This window comes from Pyrgilauda ruficollis, unplaced genomic scaffold (assembly GCF_017590135.1).
Source record: "Pyrgilauda ruficollis isolate IOZ18807 unplaced genomic scaffold, ASM1759013v1 scaffold161, whole genome shotgun sequence".
In the NCBI taxonomy this organism is placed as follows: domain Eukaryota; kingdom Metazoa; phylum Chordata; class Aves; order Passeriformes; family Passeridae; genus Pyrgilauda; species Pyrgilauda ruficollis.
Genome location: NW_024514876.1, coordinates 41,554 through 55,513, shown reverse-complemented (window position 1 = coordinate 55,513; position 13,960 = coordinate 41,554). Strand labels below are relative to the sequence as shown.

At 47.8% G+C, this 13,960-nt stretch overlaps 1 protein-coding gene and 1 gene segment (V, D, J or C); one reads left to right on the top strand and one right to left on the bottom strand.

Moving 5' to 3' along the window:
- Positions 1 to 101: 101 nt before the first annotated feature.
- DAD1 (defender against cell death 1) lies at positions 102 to 2,411 on the top strand. The gene is made up of 3 exons (XM_041462976.1): positions 102 to 348; positions 1,578 to 1,727; positions 2,227 to 2,411. Exons 1-2 carry the CDS (start codon positions 114 to 116, stop codon positions 1,706 to 1,708), a joined length of 366 nt encoding a protein of 121 aa, XP_041318910.1. The 5' UTR covers positions 102 to 113; the 3' UTR covers positions 1,709 to 1,727; positions 2,227 to 2,411.
- A 5,837-nt stretch (positions 2,412 to 8,248) lies between these two features.
- LOC121351173 overlaps positions 8,249 to 13,960 on the bottom strand; it is a 41,106-nt gene continuing 35,394 nt past the window's right edge. The window contains 4 exon segments of the C gene segment in view: positions 8,249 to 9,164; positions 9,628 to 9,737; positions 12,342 to 12,389; positions 13,682 to 13,948. Coding sequence covers positions 9,159 to 9,164; positions 9,628 to 9,737; positions 12,342 to 12,389; positions 13,682 to 13,948 — 431 coding nt within the window.

The window sequence follows — 13,960 nt, the reverse complement described above, 5'->3', positions numbered from 1 at the left end:
TGGCGAGCACAGGGGCGCGGACTCTGCGGATCCACCAGCGCATGCGCAGTTCCCCCTATCGCTCACCGCCACGTCAGTGCGCGCCCGCGCGGTGCGGGAGGGCGGTGCGGCGCATGCGCAGTGAGGCGGGGGCGGCAATGGCGGGCTCGGTGCGGGCCGTGGCGCGGCGCTTCCTGTCCGAGTACGGCGGCGGCACCGCCGGGCGCCTCAAGGCGCTGGACGCCTTCCTGCTCTACGTGCTGCTCACGGGAGCCCTGCAGTTCGGATACTGCCTCGGCGTCGGCACCTTCCCCTTCAACTCCTTCCTCAGCGGCTTCATCTCGGCCGTCGGCAGCTTCATCCTGGGCGGTCAGTGCCGGCCCCTCACGGCCGTGGCGCGGGTCGGGCTCACCCTGAGCCTCCGGGAGTGGCGGGGAGCCTTAGGGATCAGCAGCGCTCAGAGCTGTCCCCGCAGCCGGGCAGCCCCGGGCCCTCAGCACCTCCAGCCTTTCCCGAGCTCTCTGTTCCTCTCCCCCTCAGCACCCCCGGCCGTTCCCGAGCTCTTTGTTCCTCTCCCCCTCAGCACCCCCGGCCCTTCCCGAGCTCCCCGTTCCGCTCCCCTGCTCTGCAGCTGCGGGGCCGGCCCGGAGCCTCGTTCCCCCGGCTGTCCTTGCAGCTCGGTGGGTCCGAGAGTGCCGCAGGGACACGTGCACGGTGCTGCCTCTTTGTTCCTCTCCCCCTCAGCACCCCCGGCCCTTCCCGAGCTCCCCGTTCCGCTCCCCTGCTCTGCAGCTGCGGGGCCGGCCCGGAGCCTCGTTCCCCCGGCTGTCCTTGCAGCTCGGTGGGTCCGAGAGTGCCGCAGGGACACGTGCACGGTGCTGCTCCCCAGAATACCCCAAAGGCGTTCTGTTTCTGTCAGCCCTCCTCGTGGCTGTGAGAGCTGGGGGTGTTCAGGAGAGGAGAAGGCTGCAGTGAGACCTGAGAGCCTCTTCCGGGGTCTAAAGGGGCTTCAAAACAGCTGGAGAGGGATTTTGGACAAGGGCTGGAGTGACAGGACAAGGGGAATGGCTTCCCACTGCCTGAGCGCAGGGATGGGTGGGATAGTGGGATATTGGAAGGAATTGTTCCCTGTGAGGGTTGGGGAGGCCCTGGCCCAGGGTGCCCAGACTGCTCTAGTTCCTGGAGGTGTCCAAGGTGAGGTTGGATGGGGCTTGGAGCACCCTGGGATAGTGGAAGGTGTCCCTGGGATTGGAATGAGACAATCTCTAAGGTCCCTTCCAGCCCAAATCATTCCGTGTTTCTAACACACCCAACAGAGGAATATCCACATTTCTGTGTGAGCCCAGTCCTGCTCTGAGCCTGTTCCCCTCAGGACTCTGCACACCCTGTGGTGTGTGTGCTGCTGTGGGAGCACTGACTCCATGGCAGCCCCATCCAAATTCCCTGGCAGCATCCTGCTCCTCTCTAGGAACAATGGAGTAACTTCTCCCTGGGGGAACAGTGACCCATCCTGGGCTGGGTTGCCCCTGGAAGGCTTTGTTTTCCTCAATTATTTCCTCCTGTACTCACTGTTGGCTCCTTGTCTCTCTGCTGTGCAGTTTGCCTCCGGATCCAGATCAACCCCCAGAACAAGGGTGAGTTCCAGGGCATTTCCCCAGAGCGGGCCTTTGCTGATTTCCTCTTTGCCAACACCATTCTCCATCTCGTCGTCATCAATTTCGTTGGCTGAGCCTGGGAGAGGCTGACAGGTACTGATCTCTGGGGTCACAAAAGGGGCAACCCAGGCCTGCAGTGCTTTTGGGGAGAACTAGAATGAGAAAAAATGCAGGAGTCCCCTGAGCTCCTCCTGGCCAAGCACAGCTGAGCTGTTGTCCTCTGGGCTGGCACAGAGTGAGGATTTATGCCTTTCTGGTTTTGAGCCTGTCTTTTTTGCCTTTTGTAATTAAAGATTTTAACTAGGACTGCTACAGAAACCTACCCACATTCCTCTCTTATGAGAGAGATTCCCCATTCTTTGCAGGAGAAGCTTTGGGAGCTCCAAGTCCTGGGCTCTGTGAGGCTGAGGCGTGGCTGGGGTTCAGGTCTGGAGTTTCTTTGCAGCTGGGGACAGGGACACTTGGCTGTTGGGGAGTGGGGACATGCCCTGCTGTTACTCTTGCAAGGTGCCACAGGGTCACTGGGGCTTGGGGGAACTCTGTCCCCTCTGCTCTGCAGTAACATTGCTGATGTTGCCTGCTCTCTTTCCAGGTCTTGAACTGCTCCTGATGGCAAAGCCTGGCATGGGGAAGTGCCCAGCACACTCTCATCTTCTTCCTTTGTGGAGGAAGGGGACACAGGGCTCAAGATTTCCCCCTCTCAGAGTGTCCTGTGGAGGGGTCTGCAGCCTCACTGCGTAACTGTGATCCTTTCCATCAATAAAACCCTTTATGATACTGCAGTCTTTTCCATACTGGGGACAAACACAGAGCTTCTCCTGCAGGTTCCCTCTCAGGCATGACTCCCTGGTTTGACCTCTCTCCCTGGTTTGACCTCTCTCCCTTCCTTTCTACCCAGCAGGCTTTTTTTCCTGTGCCCCACTTTTGGAGGGAAGCAGGAAACAAGTGATCATGGAAACTCAGTTGTCATCCACCCTTTTCATCTCCCTCTTTCCTGCCTTTTGATCTCCTAGAGTGTTGCCAACGTACCCCTGGGCTTCAAAGCTGTGGAAGATTTCAGCTGAGGCTGTGGTTAGTGGTACAAAGGGAGGGAAGTGTCCTCCAGCACCTCCTCAGGTGTACCCAATTCCTGCAGAGCCTCCCACATCCCTCAGAGACATGAGGAGCACACCTGGATGTCCCAGCTGCACTTGGAGGCTCACTGAGGCCTGTGGGTGATCCGTGGTGTCAGTGTGCCTGCACTCTGATGTGCTGACAAACACGGGGATGTTGGCATGGACTGCCCAGCTGGCAGGGCCTCGGAGTGCCACTGCAGCTGCTCTGGGGCCAGGGAGGAGCTGCCCCCTCAGGATCACACAGTCAGGGCTGGAGGATTCTCCAGTCCAGCCATGCACCAGCACTGCCTCTGTAACCAAACCTCATCGCCCAGCACCAGATCCTGGCACCTCCTGGGCAGCCCAGTATGGTAAAAGCAGACAACCCCAGCTCTGGGAATGATTGGCATCTGACTCCAAGGATTTAGAATGCTGAAGACTCACTTTATTAAAACTATATTTTATTACACTATACTATAACTATACTACATCATACTTTCTTCTAACTCACTACTCAAAACTTGTGACTGTCCCCCAACAGTCCCAACACACACACGTGGAGCCAAGTGGTCAATGAACCAAAACACCATCACCAGAATCCAGTCAAGCCATCCCCTTGGGTAAACAATCTCCAGGACATATTCCACATGAGTTCAACAGGAGCAGCAAATGAGATAAGAATTGTTTTTTCTTTCTCTGAGTTTCCTTGCGATTCCCAGGAAATATCCTTGGGAAGTTTTGCCTTGCTTTTCTCTGGGAAGCGAAATGCAGCCACGCCCCAGGGGTGGTGGCTCCACCATCCATCCGCCCTGGGCAGCCCTTCCAAGGCTGACCACCCTGCTCTGATCTGATCTGAATCTCTCCTGTCTCAGCTCAAGGCCATTCCCCGGTGCTCTCACTGCAGGCACAGCACAAGAGACCGACCCCACCTCGCTACAGGTGTGATGTGAGCCCCTCTGAGCCACCTCTTCTCCACACTGAACAGCCCCAGCTCCCTCAGCCATGCCCCAGAAGAGAAATACTTTCTAGTCCTTTCGTGAGCCCTGTTGCTCTCCACTGGACACACTCCATCCCCTCAAAGTCCTTTCTAAAGTGAGGGGTCCAGAGCTGACAGCAGCACTCGAGCTGCAGCCTCACCAGCACGAGTGCAGGGGTGATCCCCGCTCTGCTCTGGGCAGCAGCCGGGCTGCTGTTGGCCTCCTTGGCCGCTTGGGCTCACTGTTGGCTCACAGCTGGAGCCAGCACTGCCAGGTCCCTCCGGCTGCACACTGAGCCACTCCTCCCCAGCCTGGAGCTGTGAGCCCAGTGCAGGAGCAGCACTTGAACCTCATGCCCTGGAGCTTTGTCCACTGATGGAGTCTGTCCAGGCCTCTCTAGAGCCTTCATGAGGTTATGTGCTCACGCTGGTCGGCTTCGTGCTTGTCTGGTTTTCTCTGCAGCTGAAGCACTGGGGAGGTAAAACCCTGAGAGCCTTGAGACTCCATGGCATGGAAACGTTTGTGTGCTGCACTGAGGAGATGGAACTTTGGTTCTCTGATGGCTTCAGAACCTCTCAGAATTCTATTTTGACTCCTCTTTTGACTCCTCTTTATCACCTTTTTAACATTTCCAGCTGTGCTGCAGCCATTAAACCTTTAAAAGCCTGAAACCTGGGGCTCCCAAATCTCTTGCCCGACACGGTCTGTGAGGGGTCAGGGTTTTCACTGTCTTGGACGATGGGTCTGGCTCTGTGTCAGGGACAAAGAACTCGTGCCAGCACTCCTGGAGTTGTTTGCAATGGCAGCAGGGCTGGGAGAGCAGGCAGGGACTTGTCACAGTTGAGATGGCCACAATACACAGATTATCAGCATACAGCATCTGAAAGCTTCAGACCAAGCAGAGTAACACCACAGCACTTCAGGAGGCTCCAAGCATTGACCTTTCTTGTTCTTTAGCCCAACCTTTTATCCCCTCCTGTGTAGGAATATGTCCCTTGTGGATGGAGTGACCAAATTATCCTTTGTCTCCTTAAAAAGGAAAAAAGCCAAGAAGTTTCTCTCCTCAATTGGGTAAAAAGACACCTCATAGGACCTTGGGGACTTCACCTCAAAGTTAAGGATACCCAATTGGACAGAAGCCAAAAAGTCCCACCTAAGCAACTCACTAGAAAAAGAAGAGAAAAAAATGAACTAATTGCTTTTGTGGGGTGATTTAGCAGGAGCAAGAGCCTCTTGCCCCTGGCTCAGGTTTTCTCTGTAAAGAGCTTTGTTATTTCGCCTTTTAATAAGAAGTACCACTGAAAAACAGAAAAGCTAAACCCTGAGGTACCATCCCCACCACGCTTCACAATGCATTTCTGCCCTCCTTTCCCTGCCCACTCTATTCATAGCTCAATCCTTCCTGCTGCACCCAAAGCAGCTCCCCAAGCGCAGGCTGCGGCGAGGGGAGGACACCTTACCCTCATTCCACCTTGGCTTGTGGTCTAACGTCTGCTGTTCTTTTCCACAGCCTCTCCCCTCCCTGCCACGTGCCACCGATCCCCCTTCGTGCTGCACTTTCCAGAGGAAGTGGTTTTTGTGGTGGGCACCAGCGGTGACCCAGATCTCGACTGTGGCGTCATGGAACTTGTGCTGTGGCCTCTTCCTGCCCCAGCTGGGCCACCAGCCCCTTTGCACCTCCTGTCCTGCTGGGTTATTTCCTGGCTTCGCTTTGCTCTGTGGTTTTTTGTAGCTCGAAATAAACAACAAAATGCAGGGAAGTGGGGGGGGGGCACGTTGTGGTGGTGGGAGATTGGCAGCCTGATATCTGAAAGTGGCTTTTGTGAAAAACACCAATCGCTTGTTTTTAAAATTTTAAAAGTTTAATAGTAATAAAATGGTTATAAAAATGGCAATATAAATTAGAGTAATAAAAATTTGGACAATTAGAATTAGGACAATACAAGACAATAAAAAGAAAGAGTTACAGACAGTCTGGGTACCTCTTTCTGGGCAAAATAAGCCCAAAAAAGGACCCACATTAACAGAGGATTAACCCTTAAAAACAACAGCCTGTTGCATATTCATACACCTCATACATGATGCATAAATCCCATTCAAACAAAGGATTCTGTCTGGTCAGTGTCAACTTCTTCCTCTGAATCCTGGCGGTTCTTCAGGGCTGAGGAGGCAGGAAGAAGTTAGTTTCTTCTGATAATGGAGCAATAAATTCTTTTTCTCTGAAAGATTTAGGTGTCTTGTGGCTGCTATCTTGGTGTGAGTACCTAATTCCTCTTTAAAAAAAATATCATACATAGCACAGTTTCTATTTTAACATTATGTTATAACCTAAAACTATATTTAACATACTACTTAAGAAAATTAATACATTATAACTTTCTAACATAACACATATAATATTCATTTTCATATTTGGGAAAAGCTGATCATAAAATATGCATTTTTCACATCTTTGAAGCAGACCTTGCAAATTCACGGCTTTGCAGGTCACATGCCAGGAGCCATTTTAGTAAAAATATTTAACTCATCTCCCACTTGGCAAATCCTGTCCCTGGAATCAGTTTAACCTGGAAGAAGAAGGACTCAGGTGTGGCAACAGAAGCAGCACAGTCCTTAACTCCTGCCCTTTCATCTGGGAGTGAGTTTGAAGTGCAACATAAAAAAAATTTACGATGGTTATTAATTTGTCAAAGTGATGCTAAAGGTAGATGAGTATGGAAAGTTTTCTTTCACATCCCTGAAAGTTTCTGGGATGAGGTTAATTGGTTGGAAATCTCTGAAATGCAATGACTTATGACTTGTTATATAATTCAAATATGGTTTAGGCAGCTTCTGCAGGCTGTTTCCCAGTGACACAGCAGATGTCATCATGAGTGGGATGCAGGCTCCAAGAGCTGCCTGGAATCCAGCACTTCCTCCAGCTGGAGAGATGAGAATGATGCCAAGGGAGAGACAAGAACAAATCGCTGAACATCTGCACTGTAAAATAATCAGGGCAATCCCCAGGGAAGGTTTAAAGTCGTTCTGTGTCGGGGGGGGTCAGCAGCTCTGTCCCCCTGTGCCAGGTCAGCTCCTCAGGACCTGCAGGACCAAGGCAGGAGCCAGGGAGGCTCTGTGTGCTGCTCAGCAGAGGGGGGTCAGATCCTGGCATGGCCCTGCCACAGAGAGCACCAGGGATTTTGGCTAAAATGCTTGAATGGTGAGCCTTTCCAAAAGCAGCTCCTCGTGCAGGCAGTGCCAGCTGGGTGAGGGACAGCCACCCCCACTGTCCAGAGGGGCTTTTCCTGCCACTCTGGGGACTTGCACAGGCAAGGTTCAAGCTTTGCAGGGACAGTGGGTTTCTGTCAGAGCACACTTCTCATTTCTCCCCCACAGAGGAACCTCTGCTGATGCCTTAGTGGGGAAAAGGTTTTACAGTGACTTCTGTGAGCCAGAAAGAAGTTTGAGAAGAGGATCCATGTTTACCCCTCAAAGAATTTCCTACCAAGGTCATTGACATAGAAACCAAGAAAGAAAGGAGGAGAAATAAGAGAAACTTTAACTATCTATTCCAATGAGCACTTTGGTGACCAATGAGTAAAGTGTAAAGCTATGAGTTTTGTAAGAATGTATAAAAAGCATGCATGTCATAATAAAAACAGTTTGAAGCCGCCTAAAAATGGAGTGTGTTGCTTTGTGTTGTCTCTGTCTCAATTACGAGACCTTAGGATTTTAGCTTTTGTATTTTTCATCTATTTGTAATCCTGCAGTTCTTTCCTGTATAACTCTAAATTGATATTCAGTATGAGCTGCTGCTTTCCCATTCTGGGCAGACACAACAGCTCCTCTCCAGGCCTGGGAATCCAGGACACCTCAGGGCCCAAGAGATGTGAACAAAAGTTTGAGTTGTGGGGAGCAAACTGGGAGTAAATGACTTCATCACCTGAAGCTGTAACTGGAATATTAACCCCCAATATGCAAATGGACCAAACTTATAAAAATATAAAAATCCATGGCCCGTGGTCCATTTTTGGGTGTAGCCCCTGGGGAGGCTTTGTCTGCCCAATATGTACCTGAAGGCCCTTCAATATTTATTTTTATTCCCTTGATTTTGTCTGGCCTCTGTTTTTAGGTAGTCCCAGAAAGGCATCAGAAGATGTTGGAGAAATTGATGTCACAAAAGGAGAACATTTCCCTTGCAGACTAGCCAGGGACAGACAGAACCTGGAGGCCAAGGGAGCCCATTGGTGCCATCAGTGCAGAGCAGGTCACACCCAGGGGACAGCACACCTCAGGGTCCTGTGCACCCCACAGCAGCACCAATCTGCCTCCAGGGAGCTGTGACCAGTCCCTGAGTGTGGCCAAGCCCTGTTTTTGTTGTCCCCAGCCAGCCCAGCCTGCCCTTGGGGCAGAGGGGTTCCCTGCTCTCTGTCCCCACAGAGATTCCTGCAGAAGGGCTTTGTTCCCACCCTCCCTGGTCAATCCCTTCCCTCCTGCACCCCAAAGCTCAGCTGGAAGGGCGAAGCAATGCAAACAACAAATAAAAAAAAGACAAACAAGCTTCTCATTTTTTGTAAGAATTGTTTGTTAACAGCCTAAAGAAATGCCAAGACATCTCGTGGTGCCAGTACAGTTCATGAATTAGCAGCAGGCAGATGCCACAGGCAAGCACAGTTCCAAGGTGGGCACACATGGACAGGTAAATATTTCAGTACATTTTTATGCAATTGGTACAAAAAGAACTTGTGAGATCTCAGGTTGTTAGAAGTAAACAAAAAGAACAAAAGTGGTTTGTATTTTTACTAAATACAAAGCCAAATCTTAAAACTGGTTTAAATTAAGAAGGTGTTATGGTCAGATAGACTTTTAAAAAATCCTTTTTAATCTTTTTTTTCTGTGACATTGAAGTGACAATTTCACTGAATTTGAGACCTGCAGCTCATCCTTTAGGGAAAAAACGGGATATCTTGCTCTGATCTAGCAAAGGTGGCAGGACAATGCATCCTGAGCCAGTCTCCCTTTGCTTTTCAAAGTGCTTCATTTGCACCTGAAAAGGTTTCTGGGGGTTTACCCTGAGATATGAAAACCCTAAAGCTACCAAAACAGGAAAAAATCCCATTCAGATGATATTTAGCTTGCAGTTCTTAACACACAGCACTGCTCCAGGCAGAAGTCAACATTTTAATGGAAGTAACACCTTGGCAATGTATAATTAGAGCAAAGTGTGCTTCATGCAAAAGAGGCACCGTGTGCTGAATGACCCAGACATCTGGAGGGCACAACACTGGAAATGTTTCATTTTGAGTGGTTTTATAGCAATGCAAATAAAGCAATTCAGAATACAATGGCTGGTGTGGCATGTAAGAGCAGCAAGGGATGTCCTTGCACAAGGAATATCCCTGAGCTCCCTCCTGCTCACGATGCTCTCTCAAAGCAGATGGGTTTGGCACTTCAGGACTGCTCCACCTGGTTACTCAGTCCTGTAAGAAAAACAAAGGTGTGTTCAATCATTATTTGGGTTACAGCTGTGCAATTGTAGAGCTGGAGTGTCCAGGCAAGGGAAAAAGAAGAAACAGACACTGGGAAAAGCTGATATATTAGGATTTGTATTAAAGTCAGTAACATCAAACTTTCCCAGCTGGAGACAGGTGAGGGGAGAAACCTGATGGATGAATGCAGGCAAGGGAAGGGATGGATGGACAAATAAAAGGGACAAATGTCATGAAAGGAAAATAATTTCTTATGGACCAGGAAGAGCACTTGAAGGGTGGGTGAAAATGGAATGGCCAGGGGAATGGAGGGATTTTACTGCTGGCAGACAAAAGAAGTCTAGATAGACTGGATAGATTTTAGCTGCATAAACAGCTGTTCCAGAGAGAAGGAGCATTCAGAGCTGAAGAACCAATCCAGATGTTTTCTGACCCCCGCCCCAAGCATCCTCACCTTTTTTTTCTTCCACATAAGCACTGTCATCAGCACATTAAAAATTATTCCTTTCATTAAAATGATTTTGAGGCCCAGCTGTGACAAGGACAGGGTGTTCAAGTGTTCATCTGGAAAAAAACCCAGAAAATGAAGAGTTGAAAAGAGCACTGAGACATCCTCGTGTGCCAGACATAAAAGCTCTTTTTAACAAAGTTGCTCCATTGTGTCATGGAGTCAGCTGGCAGGGCAGGAAATGAGATTGGGTTTAGGACTCAGAGACTTTAATTTCTTCCAATCAATAACCACTTAATTATCCAAGATGCCAGTCTGCCAGCCACCTAACTGGTTTTAAATACTGTGCACTGTGAACCCAGGATGCTGGAGGCAGCCCTCCTTCCTCGCTCTATATTTTTTTGAAGATGGGCAGGATGAAAGCAATTTTTATTTTAATCACAGAATACAATTTTATTTGAATTTTATATTAATCTGAACTTACAAAACCATTAGTATTTCAAAATATGTTGATCTAGAGTGGAGAAGGAGAGAACTGTCAGCAAAAACTCACTGTAAGTTTAATATTGAGAACCCTTCAGAGAGCTGAAAGGCTGACTGTGTTTACTGATGAACATTTTCCTGAAATGGTGTTTTGGAAATATTTGCAAGAGCACAGCTGCTCTGTGAGCAGGGCAGGCACAGGCTCTGCTCTTTGAAGTGGCAGAGCAGCAGATCCCTGCCCTGACCCCTCCCCAGGGAGCTGGGGCAGAGTGGCTGAGGTGCAGCCCTGTCACCTTTGGGTCAGGAACGGGGTGAGGCAACACCCAGACTCCAGGTCTCATCAGAAGGCTGAATCTGAGTTTATTAGAAACCCCTTCTTTTATACATTCTTCATTAGAAACCCTTTATTTTATATATTCTTTATTAAAAACCCCTTATTTTATACATTCTTCATTAGAAACCCATTATTTTATACATTCTTTATTAGAAACCCCTGGTTTTATACATTCTTCATTAGAAACTCCTTCTTTTATACATTCTTCATGAGAAACACTTTCTTTTTATATTCTTCATTAGAAACCCATCCTTTTATATATTCTTCATCAGAAACCCATTCTTTTATACATTCTTCATTAGAAACCCTTTTTTTATACATTCTTCATTAGAAACCCTTTTTATATACACCATTCTGATACAGGTGGACCTGATTGGTCATTTAATCAACACCACTGGCTAATTAAGGAGACACACTTTGGTAAACATCTTATGAGAAAACAACTCTTCAAAACACCAGCTGCAAGATCGTTTTAATTCTTTCTCTTAACCTTCTCAGAAGTGCCCAGAACAATTCCTGGGGAAGTTTATCTGGTTTCTCTCTCTCTGACTAAACTGTTGCATGCACACACCCCAGCTCCAGTGACCCCTGAGCACAGAAACCACTGCTAACTGTTGTTCCATTGGGTGTCTATGCACCCAAAATAACCCAACTCTCAAGGCTGAAATGCAGCAGTGCTGACTCATAGCAGTACCTGGAGCCACTCTGGGGTGAGCAGCAGAGTGATATTTTTCTCAAGATTTTAAGCTTTTAGCAGCAGCAGCAGCTCTGTGGTGATTCAGAGCAAGAGCATGACTACACTGCATAAAATTATCAGCTTGGATCAGCAAGGCTGCATGAACACCACGACTTTCAGCCTTGATGTTAAAACCTGTGGGGGCCCTTTTGGGGAAATTTTCTGTTTTTTTGCTGCTTCAGAAAGAATTCTGCAAGCAGGGAAAACCAGCAAAAATCTGGGAAGATGTGGATGTCACAGTCTGGTCAGAGAGAGAGAAAGCTAGGTAAGCTCTCCCAGAATCAGCCTGGGAAGCTTTAGGGAGCTGGGGATAAACAATAATAGTCAGACATTAAACAATCTGTAGGTGGTGTTTTTAACAATCTGTTTTGTTGTTTTCCTCATGAAGTTGTTCGCAAATGGGTGTCTTGTTAATTAGCCAATCATGTGAAATGTATTTATTTCTCTGGGTCTGAAGGCCCTTGAGACAGTAATTCATGTTCAGACTCAGGTGTTTATTATTTCTTATCAGTGAAACAGTCTCACTACTGTGAGTTCAGCTTTTCATTAGAAGGCACAAAATGGCCAACATCTCTTGTTACAAGGTCCTTTAAGACTAAACTATCCAATTAAGAACTGACACCTGCATTATTTTCCCTTTTAACCCAATAACTGATCCCACAGAGCCCACAATGCAGACTTTTCTGCCCAATTACAAAATGCCACCCAAACCCATGAAGAAGAAGAAACCCAGGACAACACCCTGTGCCCTCCATCTTGCTTCCATCCACAACATACTAAAAATCCCAAACCCTAAATTTCCCACCAAGTGATACACCTACACTACTCTGTATAATGTATTTCATACTTTTGTAAGTTCCAGTCTATTTTGAAGTTTAGGAAACTTTCTCCATGAATGAGGGTCAGAGTCAGTGCTCCCCTGGGGGTCAGGGCACCCCAGAGCAGACAGAGAAATATCCCCAGTGCCCTGGGTTTCCACAGTATTGATTAATGACCAATCAGGTCCACCTGTAGCAAGCTAAGCTATAAAAGGGGACAGGCTCAAATAAATGGGGCTTTTGCCTTTTGCCTTCTGATAGAACTCTGTGTCGTCTCTGACTCAATGGTGACAGGAAGACATTCACTTTAGTCAGGGCAAACTTTTCTCCTAAAAGCTGTGTTACATACCTGTCCTGAAGTGTAGGGACAGCCCTGTGACACAGACAGCACTGGCACCTGCAGAGAGTGACCACAAATGTCATTAATAACAAAAATGTACTTCTTCAGAGGTCTGTAAAGCTATCTCTGCTTAGAAGGACTAAATCAGGATTTCTGGCCAACAAACCCTCCCATAAACTTTATTTTCTCCTTTTTTTTCACGGCAAGCATAAAACATGATCTAATTAAACTTCAGTGTCACTTTGGACAAAGGAATTTCAAGCTTTCTATCCCCCCACAATGTGTTCTGCTATGATTGTACCAGTCTGCTGACCCTTAATCGTGTTTCCACCAAGGTGGAAGGAAAGACAATAAAAAAGGAGAGAGAAAATAAAAGAAGGAAAGACAATAAACAAAACCATGAAAAGAAGTTTTTTTCCGTTCAAAAGAGAGGGGGAAATGTGGGAAATGGATTTGTAGGGAATTCTCCAAGCCTGGCAGAAGGCTCACACAGTGTGCATCTGTGTGCAAACCTGGAGAGAAGAAATGCTGACTTAGAAATGCCATGGAACAGGACAGACATTGCTGAGAGAGAAATGGAACTAGAAACAAGTTTTAAAGGATGGTTTTATAAATAAGATTAGATACTTTGGAGAACCAGAATTATGAAAGATGCATTGTAGTGGGACCCACGAGGGGTGATTTTAGATGATTGGCTTTAAGGCATTTACAGCATGGTGTGGCAAAAAGCTGATAGGCCAATAAATGCTTATAAAGTTTCCCTTTTCCAGGCTGAACAATCCCAATTTAGCTTTGAGACAGTAAGTAACACTGTTTCTTGGGAGAAGGAACTATTGCTTGCCAGAGACTTACAGCGTGGGAAATTAATTTATAGAAAATTCTCAAACCAAGTTTCAAGGTGGCCTTAAAAATAACGCGAGATACTTTACAGAAATAGAGCTATGAAAGATATATTGTAGTAAGACCCACAAGGGGTAGTTTTAGATGATTGGCTTTAAGGCATTTACAGTGTGGTGTGGCTAAAGCTGATAGGCCAGGAAACACTTATAGTGTATTGTAATTAGGAAATAATTAGCTTCTGATTGTGTGAATTATAACATCTGTATTGTCTCATCCTTCACATGAGACTGAAAATGGAATGAAAGCTTTTAAACTTTTTTTAACTTTTAGCTTTTAAACTTTTTTCTTTTTTTTTAACTTTTCTCAGTTGCCCCATTTCTGGGTCAAAAAAGGCATTAATCTGACACGAAAACAGAGGCAAGGAGGCAACACTCCAACAGGCTGCAGCCCAGCCCTGCTCACACCCAGAGCACCTCCAAGCCTGCTCCCAGCCCCAGAAATGCCATTACCACTCTCAGGGTCCTCTCCCTGCAGCTCTCCAAAGCCCTCGTGGCTGGCAGCACAGCGCAGCTCATCCCTGCTGGCCCAGTATGTGGACAGGTAGCTGGACTCCTCCTCGCTGCTCCCAGCAGCTGCCAGCCCCACGACAGCAGACGTGGGCTGCCCAGCAGAGCTCAGAGTGAGCTGCTCGGGGGAGAAATCCGTGATAAGGCACATTTCCAGGCCCTGGGCATCTTTGGAGGTCAGCCTGTAGACTGAGGGGGATGGAGTCACTTCTGCAAAGTGGA

Excerpts from the sequence above, each read along its gene's own strand:
- DAD1 (XM_041462976.1), top strand. The coding sequence starts at position 114 with ATGCGCAGTGAGGCGGGGGCGGCAATGGCGGGCTCGGTGCGGGCCGTG. Across the intron at positions 349-1,577 it reads CGGCAGCTTCATCCTGGGCG|TTTGCCTCCGGATCCAGATC; the intron begins GTCAGTGCCGGC and ends TCTGCTGTGCAG.